The sequence below is a fragment of the Sapajus apella genome, unplaced genomic scaffold (assembly GCF_009761245.1).
Source record: "Sapajus apella isolate SASKATOON/1434 unplaced genomic scaffold, GSC_monkey_1.0 scaffold14, whole genome shotgun sequence".
In the NCBI taxonomy this organism is placed as follows: domain Eukaryota; kingdom Metazoa; phylum Chordata; class Mammalia; order Primates; family Cebidae; genus Sapajus; species Sapajus apella.
Genome location: NW_022436954.1, coordinates 31,033,260 through 31,060,367, shown reverse-complemented (window position 1 = coordinate 31,060,367; position 27,108 = coordinate 31,033,260). Strand labels below are relative to the sequence as shown.

General features: G+C 35.9%; 1 protein-coding gene across 6 annotated transcripts in view; it reads left to right on the top strand.

Moving 5' to 3' along the window:
* Window positions 1–27,108, top strand: part of ELP4 (elongator acetyltransferase complex subunit 4) — a 249,766-nt gene that overhangs the window by 3,482 nt on the left and 219,176 nt on the right. For all 6 annotated transcript variants that reach the window (XM_032282329.1, XM_032282333.1, XM_032282331.1 and 3 more), the window contains exons 2-3: window positions 6,045–6,080; window positions 26,773–26,894. In XM_032282329.1, coding sequence (XP_032138220.1) covers window positions 6,045–6,080; window positions 26,773–26,894 — 158 coding nt within the window. The remainder of the gene's footprint in view (window positions 1–6,044; window positions 6,081–26,772; window positions 26,895–27,108) is intronic.

The following is a 27,108-nucleotide window of genomic DNA, read 5'->3' as shown; positions in this document are numbered from 1 at the left end:
TAAAACTGTTTCGTGTGACTTAATCTACGAAACTATTTTTATGATTCCTAGCTTTATTTTGATTCTCATGTTTACCCAGCCAATAATGGTATCATAATGAAGAGTAGTCACGATATTTTATCATGCTCAGGGAAGAAAAAGTAGACTTGTTATCAAAATAACTGCAACTTAATTTGAGGTCCAGCATTAATTCAGTAGTTAAGGCTATTACTGCGAACCAAGGAAACAATATGAACTTGTTTTTTAAATTGCATTTTCCCAAAAATACTTTTTTATAATTTTAAGCAAAATTATTCCTTTGTATAGAGCTCTGAAAGGACTGGCATAAATCAGTTACCTTTTCTGACTTTCATTTCTTTTCCCTTTTACTTTCCCTAACATTGAAGAAAGGCCTTCATATTCTAGTGTATTAATTTGACTTCATTTACTCAAAATTATAGCTTAATCAGAGGTTTGTATTGGGGACAGAGTGGGGATTGAACGCTCCCTTTAAAATATTCATAGTACTAATACAGTTGTCTTACTACTGTGTGAATTGAAACAACAAAAGCCCTTTAGTTGTCTTATGATTTTAAAAATCATAAGATAGAAAGATCCTGGCATTTACAAGATCTTAAATTTTCTGATATTATTTCCTAGGTATTAAATATTGTTTCTGGTTTTAAGAAAAAAGCCTATTTTTAAAAGATTTAAAATCTTGATGAAATTAATTCTTTAAAATGTCAAGCTTGCTAATTATCTTTAACATTTAAACTCCTGTATTCTTTTGTGTATGTGAAGTCCTCTATTTGTATTTTTAGTAAGCTGGAAATAAATATACATCTTAAAGAGGCCTAGAAGTAACACCAAGAGTTTATTTGCTGGCCAAATGTGGTTGCTCACACCTGTAATCCCAGCACTTTGGGAAGCCAAGATGGGTGGATTACTTGAGCCCAGGAGTTTGAGACAAGCCTGGGCAACATAGATAAATCCTGGCTCTTCAGAAAATACAAAAATTACCCAAGCTTGGTGGTGCACACCTGTAGTCCCAGCTACTCAGGAGGCTGACAGGGGGAGGATCCCTGATCCTGGGAGGTCAAGGCTGTAGTGAGCAGTGATCACACCACTCCTCCTAGCCTAGATGACAGTGAGACCCTGTCTCAAAAAAAGAAGAGTTTATTTTGCTTCGTGACTTAGAAAGTGTGTTGGTAATTTTCTTAAGTTAGGATGAAAGGGGAGAGGAAGTGGTAAATAAGGCCATTTTACTCCTTTTTGTTTGTTTGTTTTCATTACAGAAATAAGATGATTGCTTCCTTGCCCTATTATCTGTAATACATTTTAGTGGACTGTTGGGAAAAGGTATTTCAATTTTAATTGGGAACTATTAGTGTGAAGTCTATGTTGCTTTTGGAATTAGATAAAATTACTAATGGATTACTAAACTTAAAAGTAAATTAAAAGCTAGCTTTCAAAGAATACATCAGGGTATGCTATTGTGGTTGGTTGTTTTGGCTTTTCATTTATTTTTTGATGGGAGCATGGCTACAAACATTCCAACTTTTAAGTTAAAATGCAGCTAGACCTTCCATTTATTAAGTAAAAGACATCAAAATACCTTATACAGAGGTATCTTGTAGAAATGCTTTGAGATCGTGTCTCACTAACTCAAGTTTAGAAGAATGGAGAAATATTGCTGCTGTATAAATGTATATATATGTATAGGTCAAAATTATCTTAGTACACATAGAAAAACTTGATTTTTTAAAACCTTTAGTTAATTTAAGCAACAAAAGCCCTTTGGTTGTCTTACGATTTTAAAAATCATAAGATAGGAAGATCCTAGCATTTACAAGATCTTGTAAATTAACTCATTAAATTAGTTAATGAGTTACGTCTTATTCCCCATAAGTAACATTCACAATGACCAAACTTTACTAGAACCAACCTAAATGTGAATCTAGTGAATTTACATAATAGAGCCTTCTTACGTTTTTGTAAAAGAAGCTTGAGAAGATATTTGGTTGATAAAAATGATTTTAATATGTCCCCATTATGTGTTAATGTCCAAATTTTCTAAACATTAGAATTTTACTACACATGAGATTTTTAGGCCAGCGTGGTCACTCCTGCCTGTAAACTCAACACTTGGGGAGGCCAAGGTGGGAGGCTAGTTTGAGCCCAGAAGTTCAAAACCAGCCTGGGCAATATAGTGAGACCCAATCTCTACAAAGAAAGAAAGAATTAAAAGAGAAAAAAAAGAATTAGCCACTCATGGTTACATGTACGTATAATCCCAGCTCTTTCAGAGGCTGAGGTAGGAGAATCCCTTGAGCCTGGGAGATTGAAGCTGCAGTAAGCCATAATTGTACCACTGCACTCCAATCTGGGCAACACGATAACACCCAGTCACCTCCCTACCCACCAAAAAAAGAATTACCAGAATGGCAAAGGTCACTCTTTCTGAGTACCTCCCTGGGCCAGGCACTTGTGCTTGTTAATCACTTCTTTTAATTGGAAAACTGTTTCATGATCTGTTCTCATTGTCCCATAGTGCATGTTAAAAAATCTTTACTTCTCTGTCTGTCCCAGTGGAGGCCTTACATAAATTCCTTATTTGAGGAGACATAAATGTAACTCAAGAGGTTAGATAAGAAAACTAAATACTCCCTATAGGAAATAGGTTAAAGTAATAAACTTTGTAATAGTGCGTGCTCTAGCTTAGATACCATAATGTCTCTTGTTTGCTTATATTACTTCATCTCCTTATATGTACGCAAAACGGCTGTTAGGTAATTAAATGTTAATTTTTGCATTTAAGGGAAAGTAAGGAAGTGTGATGTAAGATGTTCAAATGGATTAAAACATTAGTACGTCACTATGAAATTAAACATTAGTCTACTCTTGTCCCAAAGCAAACCCTTTATTCTGATCCTTTTGTTTGTTTGTGACTGGGTCTCACCTTGTTACTGAGGCTGGAGTGCAGTGGCGCAAACACTGCTCACTGCAGCCACAACTTCCCATGCTCAAATGATCCTCCCGCCACAGCCCCCCAGCATGCCTCACTAATTTTTGTATTTTTTGTAGAGATGGAGTTTTGCCATGTTGTCCAGACTTGTCTCAAACTCTTGAGCTCAAGTGATCTGCCTACCATGGCCTCCCAAAGTGCTGGGATTACAGCCTTGAGCCACTGACCCTGGACCTGATCCTTTTTGATGGCTTTCATGATACATATTTCAGTTTATGTTTATCTTTTCATCTAAAGAGTAAAGTTATTCTATGTATTCTGGTATGGCTTTAAGTGCTATAATGAAGGAACCTGTCTAAATGTGAACCTGAAATATAAAGTTCTTGTAAATATATAAACTTAAACATTAAAACATTTAAAAACAATAGATTTTTTCATTATTTCCTTCCCTAAGAGTCTGAAATGTTCTACATATTGTCATAAAATTGATTTTTAGCCTCACTGTTAAGTCACATGTTGCATTTTATTCTAGGTACATCTATGTTACCAGATTTCAAACTGTTTGAAATACTTATTTGCAAGGCAAAAAATAAACACTGTCAAAGGAACTTTTTTTTTTTTTTTTGAGACAGATTCTTGCTCTGTGGCCCAGGCTGTAGTGCAGTGGTGTGATCTTGGCTCAATGCAACCTCCGGTTCAAGCGATTCTCATGCCTCAGCCTCCTGAGTCCCGAGTAGCTGAGATTGCGGGAGCAGACCACCCCACGTGGCAAACAGGGTTTCACCGTGTTGGCCAGGATGATCTCGAAGGGCCCCTGAGCTTATGTGATCTGCCCACTTTGGCCTCCCAAAGTGCTGGGATTGCAGGCAGGCAGCCACCGTGCCTGGCCTATCAAAGGAACTTTTGTTACTGTGACTACAAAACTTTTTGCGGAAAGTTCTTTATTGGTGTTCTAAATGTTTCTTTCATAGTTTTGTATGAAAAAAAAAAAACTACTAATATTGTCTCCAGTTGTCCAACAACTTTGAGTATTTTTTTAATTATACTTTAAGTGCATTTCTATTCATTCTTTGATACTCATTTTTTTAAAGTGAATTTGTGTTTGAGACATTAATCAAATTGGTAATAGTTTTATAAACTCAATAGTTTGAGTACTGAAGAGCAAAGTATCATACTCAAATGTTTTAGTGTAGTTCTAATTTTTTTTAATTACCATTTTTTTTCTTTTTTTGAGACGGAGTTTTGCTCTTGTTGCTCATTCTCGAGTGCATTGGCTCCATCTGGGCTCACCGCAAGCCCCACCTTCTGAGTTCAAGTGATTCTCCTGCCTCAGCCTCCTGAGTATAGGATTACAGGCATAAACCACCACACCCAGCTAATTTTGTATTTTTAGTAGGGAAGGGGTTTCTCCATATGTTAGTCAAGCTGGTCTCAAACTCCCTACCTCAGGTGATCAACCCGCCTCGGCCTCCCAAAGTGCTGGGATTACAAGTGTGAGCCACTGCACCCAGCCCTAAAATTATTATTAAATTGACTTTTAATGATTCACCATTTGAATTATATATTTCATGATTATATTGCCTTAATTCTTTTTTTATTTTATTTTATTTTATTTTTTTGAGGCAGATTCTCACTCTGCCACCCAGACAGGAGTGCAGTGGTGCGATCTCAATTCACCGCAACCTCCGCCTCCAAGGTTCAAAAAATTCTTGTCTCAGACAGGGCACAGTGGCTCACGCCGGTAATCCCAACACTTAGGGAGGCCGAGGCAGACGAATCATGAGATGAGGAGTTCGAGACCACCCTGGCCAGCATGGTGAAACCCTGTCTCTACTAAAAATATAAAAATTAGCTGGGCATAGTGGCGGGTGCCTACAATCCCAGCTACTCCAGAGGCTGAGGCAGGAGAATCTCTTGAACCCGGGAGGCAGAGGTTGCGCCACTGCACTCCAGCCCGGGCGATAGAGTGAGACTATATCTCAAAAAAATAAAAATAAAAATCTCGTGTCTCAGCCTCCTGAGTAGCTGAGATAACAGGCATGTGCCACCACATGCAGCTAATTTTTTTGGTATTTTTAGTAGCGACTGGATTTCACCATGTTGTTCAGGCTGGTTTTGAACTCCAGGCCTCAAGCAATCCACCCACTTCAATCTCCCAAAGTGCTGGGATTACAGGCCTGAGCCACTGTGCCTGGCCTGATTCACATATTTAAAATAACACTGTCCAGTAATGTTGAAAATGTATTTTTGTGATGATGATCTTTTTTTGTTTGAAATGGCAAATGTGTTCCTTTTAAATTGTAAATATATTTAGAGCATATCCAGACTTTGTGTATATTAGTCATAATAAAAAAAATTAGCTTTAATCATCAGTCCTTTACTCAAAGGCTTACTAAATTTGAAGATAAATATTAATGTGGAATTTCTGTAATCTTATCTATGTTGTACTTCTGTAGTAGTTAAGTTACTGTGCACATTTAAGTCTTGGGTATTGAGTTAATCTATTAACAAGTGTTAAATATAGCATTGGAGTGTTTAAGCACAGTTATGTTGAATGCTGAATGGTTCTGTCATAGGAGAAATGACTGTAATCATAAATTACAGGATTATGCCTGTAATCCCAGCACTTTGGGAGTCATAGGCGGGTGGATCACCTGAGGTCAGGAGTTTGAGACCAACCTGACCAACATGGTGAAATCCTGTCTCTACTAAAAATACAAAAATTAGCTGGATGTGGTGGCAGGTGCCTGTAATCCCAGTTACTCAAGAGGCTGAGGCAGGAGACTCACTTGAACCCAGGAGGGAGAGGCTGCAGTGAGCCAAGCAGAGATCCTGCCACTGCACTCTAGTCTGGGCAATGGAACAAGACTCCATCTCAAAAAAAAAGAAAGTAATTGTAATGTGTACTGTGTAATTACATATAACATGTAATTATTTCATAATAGCACCTTAAGCAAAGTATTGCAAAGGTAATTAAAATGTTGTATGCAACTGTAGTTTTAAAGTTACTGAAGTGCCTTTCCTTCATAAAGCCTAACTTTTATGCTAAAGATAATGGAAAATGTAGATTAATTTTCGTCTGATTTTGTTTCACTTCCAGGTGGAGGTTTAGCCGTTGGAACAGTTCTTCTAATTGGTTAGTACAAAATACATGCTTTGCTCTCCTCTATTATTATTTTCTGTTGTGCATAATCGTTGTATGCATTTCGCATTCCAAAATTAAGTATTTAAATCATTAACACTACAGAAGTTAAGATAAATTAGTTAGGAATTGACTTAAGTTCTATTTTAAATTCTAATATTGATCTGAACTTGAAATAAATTCAGCAAATATATCTGTACATAAAGCTCTTATAGCTTAAAAATGTTCACAGTGCGTTGTGCTCCATTTTTTTAAGAGACTAAAATTAGTGTGAATTGAATTTTTTGGAAAATTTCAGTATTTAGCGTAGGATTATTACAGGGATCAATTTGAGAAATTGAAATACTAAGTCCATTGTATATGTCACATAATTTTGTCATTGTCTTTTTATTGAAACAAAAGTAACAAAGTAGTAAATCATAGTTTTGTTCATCTTCAAAGTGACAAGAGTCCTTATTTAAGTGCATAACCATAATTGCACCTTCCAGTCTGGCATACATTGTCTCTTGAACCATATCCAGACTTAAATACAACAATCCAAGTGTACTGTGACCTGAAATCACCATACTAGGACTATAAAATACATGTGTTAATCTAGACAGAGTTATTAGTACTAGGTACCAAATATTTATTGACCCCTAAGATAACAAAAAAACGTGGTAAGTATTTTGGATGAATTTGCCCCAAAAGTGAGTAAAATACAAAGTGGTGATGCCTAAAATTTGGCATGTACATAAGAATTTGTCAGTAAAGGAAAAAGTTACATAGCACATTTTATTCCTCATCTATACAGAATAATTGAAGAGTAATATTAGTAGTGAGAGCTGCCCTTTATTTAACTTTTATTGTTGATCATATTTTGTGCAAAGTGCATCATATGTTTTTTTTTACTTAATACAACAACCTCATAAGATGCTAAATATACTTCATGTTATCTCCATTTTATACATGAGGAAATGAGGTTCACAAGGCTGGAGTAGTTTTCTCACTATTCCATAGAACCAGGACTTGAATTCTATGTGACCCCAAAACCCATTTTTTTAATAATTGTGCTCTAAAGTTTTCTCAAATGTTTTATTTAATATCCACAAATAGTAAAATAGGAATGACATCCGTTTTTAGATTATTACACTTTCAAGTAGTAAAGTAAACTCACATTTGTGGAGATTTTTTCTTTTTAATGAATTTTCAAATTTCTCGATATTTAAGAATCCTTTACAAATTAATGCACAATAGGGATCAAAGTTTCAGCACTATGAAAATCCTTATTTCACATGATCAGCATTTCTCCATTCCAGTCAAAAAGTTTTATCTTTAAAATAGAAAACAATTTATACGGAGTGCTAAAAACATCTTCAGTTGTACAGTATTTGTTAGATCAGTTTGTATAGTTGTAGTATATTGCTATTAAATATGTAATACACTAATTTTCTTAAATTATGCCATTTAATAATTTGGGTCTGTGTTCTCTGAACTCAGCCATTAATTTCCATGTGGCTCTTGGCTGCTAAGTATCTGCCGACTTCTTACCGGTTGTTTACTTTGATCAATACAGTATAATCTTCTAGAAATTTACCTAGAGTTTAGTGCCTGAGTATCCAAATATTAGACAGCTTTTAATAAAAGCTAAGTAAAATATGACTTATGAGATACTTATGTCACCCATGAGACATTAAATTACTATTTAAGGGCTGTGAAGACAGAATTATTCTTAACAGTACATGTAAGAGAGAAAAATAACCTGTGATCAAGAAATTATGGAAATGATTATCTCAGTTACATTTTTAAGAATGTATCTTATGGTAAATAAAGAATGTCTGAAGGTGTTTATTGAGAAAATAATTTACATGTTTGGTGTAAATAAATACATAAAATAGAAAAGGATATGTAAAGAAAATTAGGTTGCTTTTTCAGATCCTCAGTCTCTGTCCCTAGAAATTATAGTGTCCTGGGTATTCTACCCAAATATTTCTATGTAAGTAATATACATGGGAGCATTCCACACCTTGCTTTATCTACTTAATACATCTTAGACCTCAATCCATGTGCATTTGTAAAGATGTACTACTTCATTCTTGTTAACAACTGCATAGGATTTTATTGTATAGATGTATCATAATTTATTGTAATAATCGCCTACTGAAAAATTTAAATTAATTCCATCGTTTTCTATTACTAGCAATGCTATTGTGCATAATCTTGTGTATAACCTTTGCACACATATGTCAATATCTGTAGAATAAACTCTAAGATATAGACTTGCTTAATTGAGGCATGTTAAATTTTGTTAGCTATTATTAGATTGCTCTCCCAAAAGGTTGTCCTGTCATGTGCTTCAGCCAACAGTTATATCAGCTTACCCTAATCTCACCCTTGACAACACTTGTATATTATCACACATTATAATATTTACCAGTCCAATTAGATTAGATTAGCAAATGATGTTCTCCACTTTTTATTTTTTAAGTGATGAGTCTAGCCCTGTTGCCCAGGGTGAACTGCAATGCCATGATCATAGCTCACTGAAACCTCCAACTCCTGAGCTTAAGTAGTCCTCTCTTCTGAGCCCCCTGAGTAGCTGGGACTACAGCTACACACCACCATGCCCTGCTGATTTTTTATTTTTATTTTCTGTCAGGATAGGGCCTCCCTATATTGCCTAGGCTATTCTTGAACTTCAGGCCTCAAGCATTCCTCTTGCCTCTGCCCTGTAAAGTGCTAGGATTATTGGTGAGAGCCACTACACCTGGCCCCCATTCTCTACTTTTCTTCATTCCCAAGTCTATGTGACTTGTACAATGAATGAAATCCACTTGAAGATGGATTTCAATATATAAAAATATGAGGATTTTAGTTCGGTGTTTAGGAGCCTAGTATATTACTATATTGCTCATCACTGAAAGACTTTTTTAATTCCAGAAGGAAGAGAAAATTAAAACATGAAGATTATTTGCATTAATAACATTTTACTATGGATTTCCAACTTTTTAACCATTTTCTCGTGAAATAGTTTATTCATTTACCAAGGCAGTTTATGTGGAAGTGTGTACCTGTGCATGAGGGTAGGCTTTCAGAATACTACATTTACAGCTTTGGTAACATTTTAACTGTGGAAACTAGAGCTAACAGCGCTGCAAGAGAAACCTGGAATAAGTCTACTCTAGACCTTCCAGAATACAGCAAAATAAATGTGAACACAGGAAAGGAAATTCTCTGGGGAATAATTTGAAGACCTAAGGGACTCCACTGTGTACTTTAAAAATTTAAGATGGTTGTCAATTAATAAAACAAAAAATCAAAGATAGATTTTTCTTAAAATGTTTAATGCTTAAGTACTGGAATAGGCTTTGAGGCATTTTATCTAAATTGTTTTTTGACAGTCTGTTACCTGGGTAAATTTGGAACACCTTAAAATTTCAAAAGTTGATAGCATAAATATTTAGAGTTTACACAGTCTCTTTAAATAAAGGATCTTTATTTGCAAAGATATTGAGCTTCAAAAAGGTTTAATAGAAGTCAGTAATTAAAATAATAGGTGACATTTATCAATATATATTTTTTAAATAATCATTTACATTAATTATATGATTTTAGTTCGCCACATGGGAGATAAATGATATACTTTTGGACAATTCATTAAACCTGTTATCAGTGTACTTTTGTATTAAGTATTTCTATATAACAATATCAACACAAATTTTACAGTTTATAAACACATATTTATTTATCTTATAATTTCTTTAGGTCAGGAATCCAGGCACACTCCCACTGAGTCCTCAGCAAGCCTGTAATATAGGTGTCAGGCAGGGCTGGGAACTCATCTGAAGGCTTGACAGGGGAACTATCTGCTTTTAAGCTCATGTGATTTTTTGCAACATTCAGCTCCTTGCTGGTTGACAGCCAGAGGCTGCCCTCTCCATAGGGCATCTCAGAAGATGGCATCATATTCCTTCCAAACCAAGAAGGGAGAATGTCCCTCAGCAAAAATGTTATAGGCTTTTGTAACAGAAGTGACATCCCATCACCTTTACCATAACTTTTTGGTTAGAAGCAAGTTGTAGATTCTGCGGCACTCAAGGGGAAGAGATATACAAAGGCGTGAATACCAGGAGACAGGAATCATAGGGACCACCTTAGAATGTGTTCACCACACTTTTCATAATTTTAATTCATTATTTCCTATGATAGCAAAAACTGAGCATTCTCAATAGTCCTCTCACAGGATATTATAGTATTTTCTTGCCAGTCATCTTCAACCTTTCTGAATTTGCTGAGTTATGTTTTTCTTCTACCTCATGAAATAAATTCTGAGCTAACCAGCCTGGGCAACATGGCAAAACCCAGTTTCTACCAAAAAATCCCAAAAATTAGCTGGGTGTGGTGGTATGTACCTGTAATCCCAGCTACTCAGGAGGCTGAGGTGGGAGGATTGATTGAGCAAGAAAGATTGAAGCTGCAGGGATGATGCCATGGATCTCCAGCCTGGGTGATAGAGCTGGAGTTCAGTGGCATGATCTCCGAAAGAAAATTAAAAATTCTGAGCTTTTTTCTTATGCAGGAATTGGCAAATTACAGCCTGCTAGCTGGTCACCTATTTTTGTAAATAAAATTTTATTAGAATACAGCCATGCTTATTCATGTACACATTGTCTGCAGCTGCTTTTGTGCTACAAGGACAGAGCTGATTAGTTTTAACAGAAACTGTATGAATCACAAGGCCTAAAATACTGATTCCTTAAGAAAAATTTTGCCAATCCTTGTGTTATTATATTTGATATTTTACTAAATTTATTTTAGAGTGGTAAAGGACTGAAATAAGACAACTGATATCAGTGCAGTCCTTTAATAGAATCACCTGACCTTTAGTCCTGAAGCATTTAAGGTCTTAAAATGTGTTTGGCACTCTTAGCCAGGAAAAATCTCTGGATGTTGATTGAACAGTACATATATAATGTGTAGATATAAGAAATATGGAAAAGACTTAAATTGAATCAAAATATGGGTAGAAATAGAGCAGTGATGAAGAGAAAAATTGCTCACATGGAAAACTTTGACTAGTACACAATAGAGTATATCAACAGAGTATGCTTGTGTAAAAACTAGATCCTTCTAAAGTAGAGAAAGTACATATTTAGCACTAGTAAGAAGGAAAGTTTGACCTTCTTTCCCTGGATCTCTTGCTCCAACTACCTGCTTGTAGAATTCACACTGTAAGACTCAAGGACCCTTACACCATCCCGTAGAACAATAGTGTGCAAAGACCAGGCTGTATACCTGTTATCTACTCCTAGGATTTTTGTTTGTTTAACTTTATGGCCAGCCAAATCTATCATGCTTCACCTCCTCCTTATCTTTGGTCATTATCTAAAACCAAATTAAGACCAAATCTAATTAAGCTCTTCTAATGGTCTTATCTTTTATCTCCATAATACTCTGTATTTTTCTCTTTAAACTCATTTCCTATTTTATTCTGTCAGACCTTTTCTGTTTACCCTCTTGTAACATCTATTTCATGTGAAATTCTGATATTCTAAAATCTTATTAAATATTTTATTGAAATATTTAACATTTATTGAGGATTTACTGTATGCTGGGCATCATGCTAAGCCCTTGGCATGTATTGTGTCACATAATTTCATGGCAATGAGATGAAGTGTCGTTATTTTATAAGTAATGAGGTAGTGAAATAGAAGCTTTGAGAGAAGGTAAGTAACTTTCCCAAGATCATCACACATATAGTAGCTGAGATTCACAATCAAATTTCTCTTTTTTTTTTTCTTTTTTTTTTTTTGAGTCGGATTTTCACTCTTGTTGCCCAGGCTGGAGTGCAACGGCACAATTTTGGCTTACTGCAACTTCCGCCTTCCTGGTTTGAGCGATTCTCCTGTTTCAGCCTCCCGAGTAGCTGGGATTACAGGCATGTGCCACTACGCCTGGCTAAAATTTCTCATTCTAAAACCTGATAACTTATCTTAAAAATCTCTTCTGAAGCTGTTCCAACTTCTATATCATCTCATTGCTGCCATATACTGACTTCTTACTTTCATTATTTATTGGAAACTATCATGATCTCTAACCTCAAGTAGTCTTTCAACACTGACCAGAAAATTTTTATATAAATATAGTCACCTCTTTTTTATTTTCAGTTATCTCAGTGGCCTTTTAAACCTTCATGTCTTCAAACATCTAACATAGTATACTACTTTATCCTAATCCTCCAGAAAATAACTTAATGTCACACAGAAAAAATATAGTTTCATCAGATGAGAGCTCACTGAGAGTAAAATCAATCCTCAAAACTTACCTCTGTTCACAAATGTAAAGGTATACTGTACCTTATTCTATTTGAGAATCATCTTTCATCTGTACTTTAAATCTCATCTCATTCTTACTTTCAAAGACCTAGCAATCTCAATTTCCCTTTAACCTCTTCCACTATATTAGTTCTTTTCTTTCTGTACTTTATACTCAAATCTACTTTTAAGCTTTATTTAAAAACAAGGGGGAAGAAAATCTTCCCTCTTAACCCCACCCCTTTCTCCACTATTGCTTCTTCTCTCTTACCTTTCAAAGCCAAGCCTCTTGTATAATCTGTACTTACATATTTTGTGATATTTTAGTCATTCCTCAATCTACCTCAGATTCTGCAATTTCACTGAAACCACCTTAATGATTTTCTCACTGCTAAACCTAGAGAATACTTCTCAGCCCTCTTCCTTTTTAATCTCTGTTGTACGTGGTGTTGTTAATCACTCTTGAAGTCCTCTCTTCTTTTCTTCCTTTGTAATATTCTGTTGTCATTTTCCTTCTGTCATTCTGCTCATGTTTTTAAAGATTCCTTTGGCTTTATTTTAAACAGTGGTATCCTATTCCCTCTTCTAGTTCTACATATTCTCCTGAAAGTTCTCAGTTTCTGCCATAACTAGAATGACCAGGGAATAAAAATAATCAGTAATCTTTAGGCATTGCTACATACACAGGATACATACATAAATGTAGAGAATCTATTTAATTCCCTAATCAACATTTCCTCCTGAATATCTTACAGACACCTCAAAATCAATGTGTTTGAAGCTTTCCTTGCCTCCAAATTCTGCTCCATTCTTCTATATCTGTTTCTCTCCCTATGGACTCTGGAGTATTGAATGTAATAAGCGACACATGCGAAAGACCTGAGTAATATGCTTGTCTCTCATATATCCAGAAAACATAAAATCCTTATGACTTTTATCTTTTAAATATTGTGTTAATTTTGTCTGTTCTTCATCCTTACTGCCACTACCCTAATTCAGGCCATAATCAATAACTCCCATGGAAACTAGTATAACAGGTGTTTCCCTTGCTTCAGCCTATTATTGTCATAATGTTGCCAGAGTGCACTTTCTAATGTAAAAACTAATCATAATATATCTTGTCTTAAGACCTTTCTGTGCTCCTTGTTGATCTTAACATAAGATCCAGGCTCCTTAACTTACAACTGTAAGGCCTTTAACAATCTGCCACTGCTGATTCACTTTAGCCATATCGCTTCTCATCCTCTCACTGTCCTTCCTTATACTTTTAATTCGATTTTCTCCTCTCTCTCCAGATCTTTCCTTATATTCTTTCTTATTGTCTTTTGTTTTCCTAACTCTTGTTTTGGAGGTCTTCACTTTGACATCTCTTCTAGAAAGATTTCCTTAACTGCTGGTTTCCTTCCCCTTACCTACACTGAGTATTCCTTCTGTATACTTCTGTAATCATCTTTATTTACCTTATCATGGCGCTTATTACACTTTTTTATCAGGTAATCATGAAATTACCTGATTGTGATTACTTATTTAATAGACTGTAAGCTCTGTAACCATGGGAGCCATGTAAGAGTATAATGAATGAATGAGTGAGTGATTTGAAAACCTGGGTAAAGGCAATTAAGTTATATCGGTAAGAAATAGTAATGCAGTGTTTTGAGCAGTTAAAAAATATGACAGATACACTGCAAAAATAAAGTAAAATATGAAGTGGTGGAAACTACTCATTGCCCTAATCTAAACATGAGATAATGTTTGTTACTATATGTTTAAGACTTTTGTCACACATTTGCTATTTCACTTTTCTATTTCTGTATTTCAGTATGTATATCAGATTCTAAATGTTTAACTGGTTGTGCTTAGACTACACTGATGTGAAACACTATTTTTCTACATTTTTCCTAATTTAATAGGTACCTCTCAGGAAAGTCAGTTTCTACTTTTGTGCTATATAAATGCGTGGGTGATGAAGGAGAGACAGAAAGTAGGATGATTCCCAGATTTTTACCCTGGGAAAGTTTAGAATTAGTACCATTAAGTGAAATTAGAAAAGGAAAAGAATGAGCAAACACTGAGGTGAGTTAAAGAATTCAGTTTAAGGCCAGCGCGGTGGCTCACGCCTGTAATCCCAGTACTTTGGGAGGCCGAGGCGGGTGGATCACAAGGTCAAGAGATCGAGACCATCCTGGTCAACATGGTGAAACCCCGTCTCTACTAAAAATACAAAAAATCAGCTGGGCATGGTGGCGCGTGCCTGTAATCCCAGCTACTCAGGAGGCTGAGGCAGGAGAATTGCCTGAACCCAGGACGCAGAGGTTGCAGTGAGCCGAGATTGCGCCATTGCACTCCAGCCTGGGTAACAAGAGGGAAACTCCGTCTCAAAAAAAAAAAAAAAAAAAGAATTCAGTTTAAACATAATAACTTTTAGGTACCAGTGAAAAACCCAAGTCATTCAACCTAATAGAAAGTTGAATTTTCTGGCATGAAATTTAGGCTAGAGAAAAAGATTTAGGATTTTTCAACATTATTTAACTGTTTTATTCAGTGTGTGTTTTAGTGATGTCATAGACAAATGGCACAATGGCCAGGTTTATACTTGAGGATCCAGGATGGAACTTTGGGAAATCTCTTAATTCTCTGAAATTACATGACGATTTGTGTTTCACTTTGTGTGTGTGTGTGTGTTTTCTTGAGAAAGAGTCTCACTCTGTCGCCCAGGCTGGAGTGCAGTGGCACAATCTCAGCTCACTGCAACCTCCACCTCCCAGGTTTAAGCGATTCTCCTGCCTCAGCCTCCCAAGTAGCTGGGACTGCAAGTGTGTACCACCACACCCTGCTAATTTTTGTATTTTTGGTAGAGAGGCGATTTCACCGTGTTGGCCAGGCTGGTCTCAAACTCCTGACCTTAGGTGATTCTCCTGCCTTGACCTCCCAAAGTGCTGGGATTACAGGCGTGAGTCACCGTGCCTGGCCTTGACTGTGTATATTTTAGAGTACCATGTATAACGCATCAAATTTGCAGAGTTGGTTTGAGACTCAAAAGACTAAGAACAACTGTAGTAAAAACAAAACTGTAGCAAAATCTAAAGCCTATGCTTATCGGTGTTTAAGGAATAGATAAAGGAAAGTAAGCTCATGAAAAAGATTGAGAGCATAGCCTCTGGAATCTGCATAAATTCAAATCATGGCTCTTCTGTTTACTAGCTGTAGAACCTTAGGTAAGCTGCTTACCCTCTCTGTGCCTGTTTCTTTATCTGTAAAGTAGAGATTAATAGCATTTATCTTAAAATGTTATTGTGAGGGATGGGCGTGGTGGCTTATACCTGTAATCCCCACACTGTAGGAGGCCAAGGCCAGCTGATCACTTGAGGCCAAGAGTTTGAGACCAGCCTGGCCATCAACATGAGGAAACCCTACCTCTACTAAAAATACAAAAATTTGTTGGATGTGGTAGCAGGCATCTGTAATCCCAGCTACTCAGGAGGCTGAGCCAGAAGAATCACTTGAACTCTTGTGGCAGAGGTTCCAGTGTGTCACTGCACTCCAGCCTGTGCAACGAAGTGAGACCCTGTCTGAAAAAAAAATGTTATTGTGAGGATTAAATAATCCAATGCATGAGAAGTGTGGTGCAGTGTTTAGAATATAGTTAGTGCTCAATAATATTAGCTATTTGCTATTTTTAACGGGATGTTGAGTACCCTAGAATCGGTGAGTGTAGCCCACAGTGAGAAAAAGAAGACAAAGTCTTAAGTTTTCACTGTCTCACAATTGGGGTAAGCAACCTCCTTATAGGCCCAAAGAACTAGCAGATACTTCCTCATATCTCTACTACTGTCATTGCCATTAGCAGGCAGTAAAGTCAAGGACTGGAGAAAGCAGGAGTACAACATTTATGGTAAAAAGTGAGGCAGGTAAGGGGATACAACTCCAAGGGCAACAGATATAGACATTGAAGTTGCTTGCAAGAAGCAGAACTTGACGTTCCTGTATCCCAACTGATTCCTTGCTAACCTCTAGAAGCTGCAAGCCCATCAAAGTGAATAGTGCAGGATGAGAGTTATTGGTAAAAAGCCTGCTTTGTATCTGCTGGATTTTGTCAACATTCTCAAACATATCTCCTGTTTCTAATATAAGAAAAGGAGGGAGGCCTGCTAGAATAGATTATGGAAACAAACACAGCTAGAAGAATAATGAATGACAGTAATAGTATTTCTAAAGAGAGATTGAAGATGAATTGCCAGCCCCCAAAACACTGGATTCTACCTCTTTGAGGGGGTTCTTCAGTAACATATAGGGTCAGTATGAAGTAAGGCACCACTCACAAACCACACTTACCACCTACGTGGAAACCACCATAACTTTAGAGGATATAAGCAGCAGACTTAATGCACCAGGTCAGAGTGAGGCTAGGGACATCTCTCTACCTGTGCCAGGCAGGGAATTACAGATACTGATCTCTGCCACTCTTCTTTTTCTCTACTTTGCCAGTACAGGAGCTAGGACTTGAAGAAAAGACTTGTTGGAAGGGGTATTTTAGAACTTCCTTTTCTTGCTGCTGCCCCCCTCCCCTTAACCCCGCCCCACTAAGTATTTCAGGCCACAAGCCTTAGTGGAAAATGTTGTACTGACAAAGTTTTTAATTGGACAGTTCCAAGTTCTAATAACTGAAACTAGTCAAAATCATGGAATCAGCTCTGGATGTCATTAAAAGAGGAGGAAAGGAAGATCTGGCTTGCATAGCTGAAAGTAGTGACTAGGAAAACGTACATTAAGTCATTTCATATCTATATATCAAAGCTTGAGAGCTCTATATAAACTGTTTACATACACAATGGCTAAAGAAACAGAGCAAAATTACACAAACTGGGAAAGGTGGGGAGGGAGAGTATGTTGGTTTCATGAAGAAAATTGTCAATGGTAATAGCTGCCATAGATAAAAGGTAAAGATTTGCAAATATCCAACAGATTAGACAATTATAAAATCATTGGTGATGGAGAACAGTTTTGAGGGAGTGATGATACAGCTCATTTGTATTAAGAAAAAATTGATATTCCTGTTGGTTCTATCCGCTAGGCTTTGTTCCACCCCTTGGAGCCATAATGTACAAATGAAATTCCATTTCCATTTTATAGTCTGACAGATATTTGAAGACAGCTCTCTTATGCTTCTTGGGTCTCTTTCTTTAAGCTAAATGTTTCCATTTCTCAGTTCACATAATTTCAGCTCCCTTCACCATCACTATTTTTGAAGATGCTTTAGTTTGTGTACGTCCGCAAACTGAATGTATCATCACCAGGCTGGTTGACTGCTGTGGAATAGAACAGGACAAGCATCTCTCTGAACCTAGAAATTAGACTGTTAATTCAGGCCAAAATTACATTTGCTTTTTGGCAGTTCTGTCACATCATTATCATTTTTACTTGCCCAGTGTTATGGGGATTCACTAAATAGATTAATTAAATGCTTATTGTACAACCTCAAAATTTGCTTCACAAAATTGGTAATTTTCAGCTTGATGAATTTAGTGTTTTTGCTAGTCCCTAAGTAGGTGATCTCCCTATTAGTTTTCCCTGCCTCATAGGACTCTTGGAGAAAATAGAAGTGATAACTATTATAGAATGTATGTGTATAAATGCTGTGTTTTCAAACTACAGTAGATGTGGATGATTTATAGGACGAGACAGATTTTTGTTTGTTGTTTTTCCCCCCCAATTTATTCTATAAAGTATATGTATACTTTGTGCCTGGCACTAAGGTTATGTTAATAGGATGCATTCTCTGACATAATAATCTTTTAACTTTATGGAGGAATTTCAGGAATATTTATGAAATACAACTAGGGGTTAAGAAGGTGCTACAGAGCACACTGATTTGAGTATAGCTTCTCAATAATGGTACCACCTAACCTTGGCCTGGAAGGATGTGAGCAAATTCATTAGCCAAAGTTATGAAGGGATTTATACAAGGGTCCTGAGGCAAGAAGCAATATCGCTGATGCCAAGAAGTAGTTTGCTGTCTCTGGAGTTTATGAGATATGGAAGGAAAGTGTTGAGACAGAAAGCAATACAATATTTAGAGAGGCTTATATGGCTTGCTTTTTGGGTGTTTTTCTCCTGAGAGCAATGAAAAGCCATTTTTGAAACAGGGGAGTGACAAGATTAGATTTGCTCTTTAGAAAAAAATTCTCTTGAGTAGTGTGGACAGTAGATTGGAGGGAGGAGTAAAGTTAGAAATACAAGGGCCAATTTGGAGGCTGATGGTGAGAGGTAAGGATGAATTGAACTATGTTATGGCAGTAAAGAAGGAAGGAAGTGGATGGATTTTAAAGATGTAAGAAATTGAAGTCGTTATTTGTGTGGATAAAATGGGAAGGAAAGAGCCGAGAATTAAAACCATAATAGCTAACATTTATTGACTACGTAACTATGCACAAGACACTGATTTAAGTATTTAATCTTTGCCACAGTCTTATAAAGTAGGTATAATTTTATTATCCCCATGTTATAGTTGACGAAACCTCAAGCCCAAAGCAAATGGTTAAGTAACTTACCCAATTAGCATGCTACCACCAGAAGATGGGCAGCAAGGAAGAGGAAAAAAATATGGTTTCCCCTTTGGACACACTGTGAAATTCTGTTGGCACATTGAAGTAAAAATAACATAAAACATGTTTGCTAAGTACTATGTCTAGTCAATAATAAGCAAATAAATAGCAATAATGTCTATGCCTGGAGCTTAGCACAGAGAAGGCTGAGCTAGAGATAAAGAAAACATCATTGAGGATGGTATGGGGAGTAAGAAAAAAGTCAGAACCCTCACTCATTTAAGAGATAGGTAGAAAAAGACAACTGTGCCATCTAGTTTGTTTATTATCCTCATTACTCATAAATCAGCCAGTATTTTTTATTATCTGCAAGTGCATATCCCTCCTTTAAGTAGTTCTGATATAGTTCACTCTCTCACTTGAGTATTGTAATAGGCATTCTTAACTTTATGAGTGTTTTAATTCTTCTAATAGTTTAGGTTTCTTTTTTCATTATTAAAAAGTTGTTAAGAGTCATGTATATTTTTTAACTTATATGTATTGGGGGGTACAAGTAGAGATTTCTTTTTTCTTTCTTTCTTTCTTCTTTTTTTTTTTTTTTTTTCTTGAGACAGAGTTTCACTATTGCTGCCCAGACTGGAGTGCAATGTGTGATCTTGGCTCACTGCAACCTCTGCCTCCTGGGTTCAAGCAATTCTCCTGCCTCAGCCTCCCAAGTAGCTGAGATTACAGGTGTGCACCACCATGCCCAGCTAATTTTGTATTGTTTCAGTAGAGACAGGGTTTCACCATGTTGATCGAGGCTGGTCTTGAACTCCTGACCTCAAGTGATCCACTCATCTCGGCTTCCCAAAGTTTGAGATTATAGGTGTGAGCCACCATGCTTGGCCACAAGTACAGATTTCTTACATGCATATATTGCACAGTGGTGAAGTCTCACTTCTTCATGTACTCATCCCCCAAATGATGAGCATTGTACCCAATAGGTAATTTTTCAACCTTCACTCTTTTCCCACCCTTCCACCTTTTGTAGGCTCCACTGTCTGTTATTCCACTCTGTATGTCCATGTAGTCTTCGTTTAGCTGTCATTTATAAATAAAAACGTGGTATTTGGTTTTCTGTTTCTGAGCTATTTAGGAGAATGGTCTCTAGTTCCATCCTTGTTGCTGCAAAAGACATAGATTTCATTCTTTTTTATGGCTGAGTAGTATTGTTTGGGTGACATATATCTGGGTTTCTGGTGGCAAATCCATACGGGTCTGCAACAACCAGAATTCTTGGCTCTTCAGAGAAAAAATATAACTGAGGCACCTAAGGCTGAAAAAGAGACCGAGGCCAGTTTCAGAGCAGCAGTAGAAGTTTACCAAAATACTTTAAAGCAGGAAAGAAAGGAAAGTTCACTTGGAAGAGACTCAAGCAGCCATCTTGGAGGTCAAGTGCAGAGTTTGACCTTTTGACCTTGGGTTTTAAATTGCTGACATACTTTTGGCATTTTGTACCTCATTTCCCTTGATTCTTCCCTTGGTGTGAGCGGCTTGCATGTGCGGTGGTCTGCTAGTAATTTGGAGGTGAGCATGTGCAGTGTGTTTACTGGAGTTGTAGTCGTGCTCACTGAGTCCTTCTTCCCTTTTATGGTGGGCTACCATGTGAAAGTCATACTCTGTCAGTTTGCCTCTTAAACACATGCTTGAGCTCACTGGCCCAGTTCCTGAGATCTTATTGGAAGGTGCCAGTTACCAATTTCAAGTGTTTTATCTATTGAGAAACTGCTGCTGTCTCCCTAGCATCAAGTGCGACCAATTATCATTTTAGAGAGGCAGTGTGACAACTGCTGGACCACCACCTGATGGTCGCCTGACATTCTTGTTGGGTGGGGGGAGCCCTCTCCTGCCCTGCTCCTGCCTGACTAGCTATTTACTATAGCAGTATTCTGTGCTATTTATACTATATTTTCTTATCCAATCAGCTGTTGATGGACACTTGGGTTGCTGCCATATCTTGGTATTATGAATAGTGCTATGATAAACATATGAGTGCAGGTATCTTTTTGATATAATTATTTCTTTCCCTTTCATTGTATACCCAGTAGTGGGATTGCTGGATTGAATGGCAGTTCTATTTTTAGTTTGTTGAAAAATCTCCATAGTGTTTTTTGTATAGAGAACAGAATAAATTAGTACAAATTTATTTTATACTAATTTCAAAAAACAAATTTGTACTAATTACAAAATACTAATTTATTCCCACAAACAGTGTATAAGCATTTCTTATTTACATCTTAAAGAGAGAAAAGTGGCACTATTATATCACTGTTAACAGAAATATTTTTCTTTATGCAAGTTAAACTCTGCTGTTCGGCCACAACCATGTAGAGCCTGTAGGCCAGCTTAGAGGATTTAGTTCTTTTTCTCAAGAGCAATGAGAAACCACTGAAGAGTTTTAAGTAGAAAAATGAGATGATCAAGTTTATATTTTGAAAATGTTACTACTAAGTTAAAGGAGGAGTGTTAGGGTGGCTGCAAAGAAATAAGAGACAGTTACAGTCGTTTAGGCAAGAGTTGTTAGTAGTATGACTAGTGGAGTGACATTAGCATGGAGGGAAGTAATTAATTCCAGAAATACTTTGATAATACATTTCAAAGGGTTATAAGGATGAGGAGAGAGGTGGATTGGGGGTGTGTGGTGGGGGTGAGAGAGAGAGAGCAAGAATGAGAGAGAGAAAGTGGAGGTATTGGGACTAAATCCTGGCTTTCCGAAAACTGAAAGAGGGCCACATTTGGCAGAAGAAAATAATGAAATACTGAGTTTCATTTTGGGCATGTTGGACCTGAAGCATCCTTATTCTTCTGATTTAGTACTAACAAAACCGTAAAAGCAGCATGAAAAGGCCTTGGTAGGGGGTATAGTTAAGTATCGTTCATAAATTTACTAGAATATTATTCAGCCTTAAACATGATAGTTACAAGACTATAAAGCATGTTAGATTAAGTGAAAAAAGTAGGATACCAAATCCAGTCATCACTGAAAACATAGAAAAAGTACTGAAAGGAAATAGAATAGACTTTCAGTAATGATTATTTGAGGATTGTGGGTTAATTTTTTAAAATTTAAATTTTCTATTTTGTAAAAATATTAATCTTAGAAATTAAAAATTTTACTATTTTTTTTATATTACTGATTTATAATGACCTTGGTTTAAATGGTTGCTTCTCTAAACTGACTTAATAGTAATTAATTCAGGTAAAATCAATCCTCTTTTAGACATGGACTTTCTAGTTTGTTCTAAAGTTGAATGGAGGCAAATTCTTAGTTATACTAAGTAAGCATTTTTCCAGTGTTACAGCTGTATTAATCAGTAGTCAGTACTGATCATCTCTCCCATAGTTGTCTCTGCTAGCTTTTCCATCTGTCAGCTGTAAGTAGTGCAGAAGCATTGAAAACATTTTCCTTTTCTGTAACCCACTAAAATTCTCATAAAATGTCCCTAAATCATTAAGTACATTTTTTGAGTTGTAGATTTGTAGATATTAAACTTTAACTTGTGATGAATAATGTTGAAGAACTAGCTATGTGTTTTAATATGTAAAATTAAATTTGGTGTAAATTGACTATACTTTTAATCATGGATTTCTTCTAAGATAGTGTGCTAAGAAGGTACCTAAACAACTCACCACCTAATATTTTGGTTGTACTTTATGGAATTGTTTAAATAAGCTTATTGAATTTTAATTTATATACAATAAAATGCACCTATTTCTTTATCAAATTATTTTTGAGCCAGATTCTCGTTCTCTTCCCCAGTGTGGAGTACAGTGGCACAGTCATGGCTCACTGCATCCTTGAGCTCTTGGGTTCAAGGAATGCTTCCAACTCTGCCTCCCAACTGTCTAGGACTACCAGTGCACACCACCACACCCAGCTAATTTTTTATTATTTTTTATAGAGATGAGGTATCGCTGTATTGCTCAGGTTTGTCTCAAACCCCTGGCCTCAAAGCAATCCTCCCACCTTGGCCTCACAAAGCACGAGGATTGCAGAAGTGAGTGAGTGTGCCAAGCCCATTTTCTTATTTTAGTGACTTTTTAGTACTGTGTATACTCATGCAGCCACCACCATAATCAAGATATAAACACTTCTGTCACCATAAAGTGTTTCCTGGTGCTCAGTTTCCTGACCCCAACACCTAATCTTTCTGTCACTAGAGATTAATTTTGCTTTCTATAGGATATCATGTAACTGCAGTTTTTCCATATGTACTTTTTTATATCTGGCTTTTTTCACTTAGCATAATGTCTTCTGAAATTTATCTATGTTGTTGCACGTGCAGTCAGCCCTCTGTTTTAGCATGTACCACATCCTTGGATACAGAGGGCAAAATGTAAGGTACTAAGCATCCTTGGATTTTGGTGTTCATAGGGTATCCTAGATATCCAATCCTGGATATCCTTGGTATCTAATCCCCTGAGGATACCAAGAAACTACTGTAAATTAGTAGTTTATTTCTTTTTATTGCTGAGTAATAATCCATTTATGAATATATCATTTGTTTTCTCCATTCAGCAACCAGTTGATGGACATTTAACTTATTTTCACTTTTGGCTATTAAAAAAAAAAGCTGCCATAAACCTTCTGTATAAATCTATACAGACCTATATTTTCAACTCTCATGGGTGAGTACCCAAGAGTAGAATTTCTGGATCCTGTAATAAGTGTATTTTTAACTCTTTTGGAAACTGCCAAACTGTTTTTGTTTTGTTCTATTTTGTTTGAGACGGAGTCTTGCTCTGTCACCCAGGCTGGAGTGCAGTGATGTGATCTCAGCTCACTACAACCTCCACTTCCCAGTTCAAGTGATTCTCCTTCCTCAGCCACCCGAGTAGTTGGGGTTATAGGCATGCATCACCATACCCAGGTAATTTTTTTGTTTTTAGTAGAGATGAGGTTTCACTGTGTTGGCCAGGCTGGTCTCGAGCTCCTGACCTCAAGCAATCCACCCGTCTCAGCTTCCCAAAGTCCTGGAATTACAGGTGTGAGCCACCACAGCTGGCCTGCCAAACTTTTCTAATGTAGTTACAGTGTTTTGCATTGCCATTAGCAATGTTGGAGCATTTTATTTGCTCCACATGATTGTCAGTTGAACATCTTTTAATATTTTTTGGCCATTCATATATCATCTTTTGTAAAGGATGTGTTCACATCTTTTGCTCATTTTTATGTTGTACAGTTTGTGTTCTTATTGCAGTGTAAAAGCTGCTAAAATATGTACTGGATACCAGTCCTCTACCAAGTATATGTATTGTAAATATTGTCTATCTGTGGTTTCCCTTTTTATATCTTCCTATTTGCTCTCTTTTCAAAGTCAAATTTTTTTAATTTTGATGAAGTTTAATTTATCCATCTATTTCTCCTGTTCATGCTTTAATGTCCTAAGAAACATTTGCCTACTCCAAGGTTGCAAAGAATTTCCCTACATTTTCTTCTAATAGTTTTAATTGTTTCGGCTTGTAAGTGCGTGATCCATTTCAAGCTAATATTTAGTACCTAGTACAAGAGGTAAGATGGAAGTTTTTATGTTTTTCTATTGAGTGTACTATGAGGCAAGATTTAAGTTTTTATTGCTTTTTGTTGTTTAAATATGGAAATTCAGTTATTGTAGGACCATTTGTTACAAAAACAATTATTTCCCCACCTTTGTCAAAAGCCGATTTTATTGATTTATTTCTGGACTCTTTTCTTTTCCACTGATCTATATTTCTGTTCTTTTGCTAATTCCATGTTACCTTGATTGCTGTAATTTTATAGTAAGTCTTGAAATACAATGTTAAGTCTTCCAACTGTGTTCTTTGTTCAAATTTATTTGACTGTTATATTAGTTCCTTCTCGCACTCCTCTAGAGAAATACCTGAGACTGGGTAATTTGTAAAGAAAAGAGTTTTAATTAGCCCATGGTTCTGCAGGCTGTACAGGAAGTATGGCTAGGGAGGCCTCAGGAAACTTACAATCATGGCCAAAGGCAAAGGGGAAGCAGGTGTGTCTCACATGGCAGGAGCAGGAGGAAGAGAAAGAGTGGAGAGGTGGTATATACTTTTAAACAACCAGATATCATGATGACCCACTATTATGGGAATAGGACCAAAGGGGAAATCCACCTGCATGAATCAATCACTTCTCACCAGGCCCCACCTCCAACTACAATTTGACATGAGATTTAGTCATGTCAAATTACAGATTTTCCAAAGGGAAAATCCACCCTCATGAACCAATCACCTCCCACCAGGCCCCACCTCCAGCTACAATTTGACATGAGATTTAGTCAGGGACACAGACCCAAACAATATCAACTGTATTCTATGACCTTTGAATTTGTTTGTAAATTTTAGAATTACTTAGTCAATTTCTCCAAAAAGCTTACTGGGATTTCTATTGGGATTGCATTAAATCTACAGATCAATTTGAAGATTTGAGTCTTCTATCCCATGAACATGATATAGCTCTTCATTTATTTAGGTCTTCTTTACTCTCAGAATGTTTTTTACTTTTCAGTGTAGAACTACTTCATGCACATATTTTGTAAAATTTATCCAAAATGTTTAATTGCAAGTAGGATTTCTAAAATTTCCATTCCCGTTATTTGTTACTATTATGTAGAAGTACAATTAATATTTAGTATAGTAGAGTATAATTAGTATAGTGTTAGTATAGTATATTCTTTACTATAAATCCAAATCCAGTAATATGATATATGTATTACTGTATAAAATATATTAATGTAATATAACCATAGGATAATTATAATTCTATATATTATAATGACAATATAATTATAATTGCCCTAATATAATTATAATTACTCTATTGTATTGCATTATTATATAATTATATAACTACAATATAATAATTATATTACTATATAATATATATGTATATAATATATCATATATAATAAATATAATTTGATTTTGAATGCCATAAAACCAAAGCCAGTAATATTACACAGCTAAGGCCTTCTGTACAATATTGATTAGAAATGATGAAAGTGGATCGCCTCCAAGGGAAAAGCATTCTATCTTACCATTAAGGATGTTATCTATAGGTTTTTTGTAGATCTCATATGTAAAGTTGAAGATGTAATATTACTGGATTTGGTTTTACAGTATTTAAAACAAAATTATAATTATCTAATATAAATATACTTAAACTGGATTTGGTTTTATGATATTCAAAGGATTATTTTCATATATTTGCATGAAGCATATTAATCTGTAGCTTTCTGTTTCTGTGGTATATTGGTCTAGTTTTGGTTTTAGGGTAATACTGGCCTCAAAATGAGTTTAGAAGTGTTTCATTCTTTCCTCCTTTCTGAAACAGTACATGTAGAATTGGTGTAATGACTTACTAAAATTTGATAATGGTGTGTAGTTTTGTAAAACTCTTTGGTTTGGATATTAAAGTAATAATGGGCCTATAAAGCAGGAATTGTTTCCTTTTCCTTTTTAAGGCGTTTAAGTGTTGGTATTATTTCTTCCTTAAAATGTTTAAATTTACTAGTGAAGTTCCCTATACCTGAAGTGTGTATGTATGTGCAGGGGGTAATTTTGTGGATATCAAAGTGATGTTGTAGTTGGAAAAGGACGTTTGGAACCAGAAAGTCTATTAAAAGTACCTATTTCTCAGTGACACTCTTTATAAGTCTCAGCCTATCTGTGCCTCAGGAATACATAATTATTGTTCCACCTCATATACTTGTTTTAAGTAAAAAATTATAAAAACATATGAGCGTGCTTGCTGTTTGATAGCCATTTGATTCTTATCTTGCTGTATGTTTCTAACTAACTTTTTCTTTTTTACAGAGGAAGATAAATATAATATTTACTCATCTTTGCTCTTCAAGTATTTCCTGGCAGAAGGAATTGTCAATGGGCATACTTTGTTGGTTGCATCTGCTAACGAGGACCCTGCCAACATTTTACAGGTATAGAATATATGAACTTAATATTGCATTTTGAATGTTTCATGAAAAAATATTGTTTATATGTGTAAACAAGGTATATGTTTGTGTGTATACAAACTATATTTAAATGCATTAATGGGACCATACGTTTTTTTTTAAATCTCAGTAAAAAGTATCAACTTTATTTGAACGTAGAGTTACATTTTAAACTAGTGTTCTTGAACAATTTTTTTAA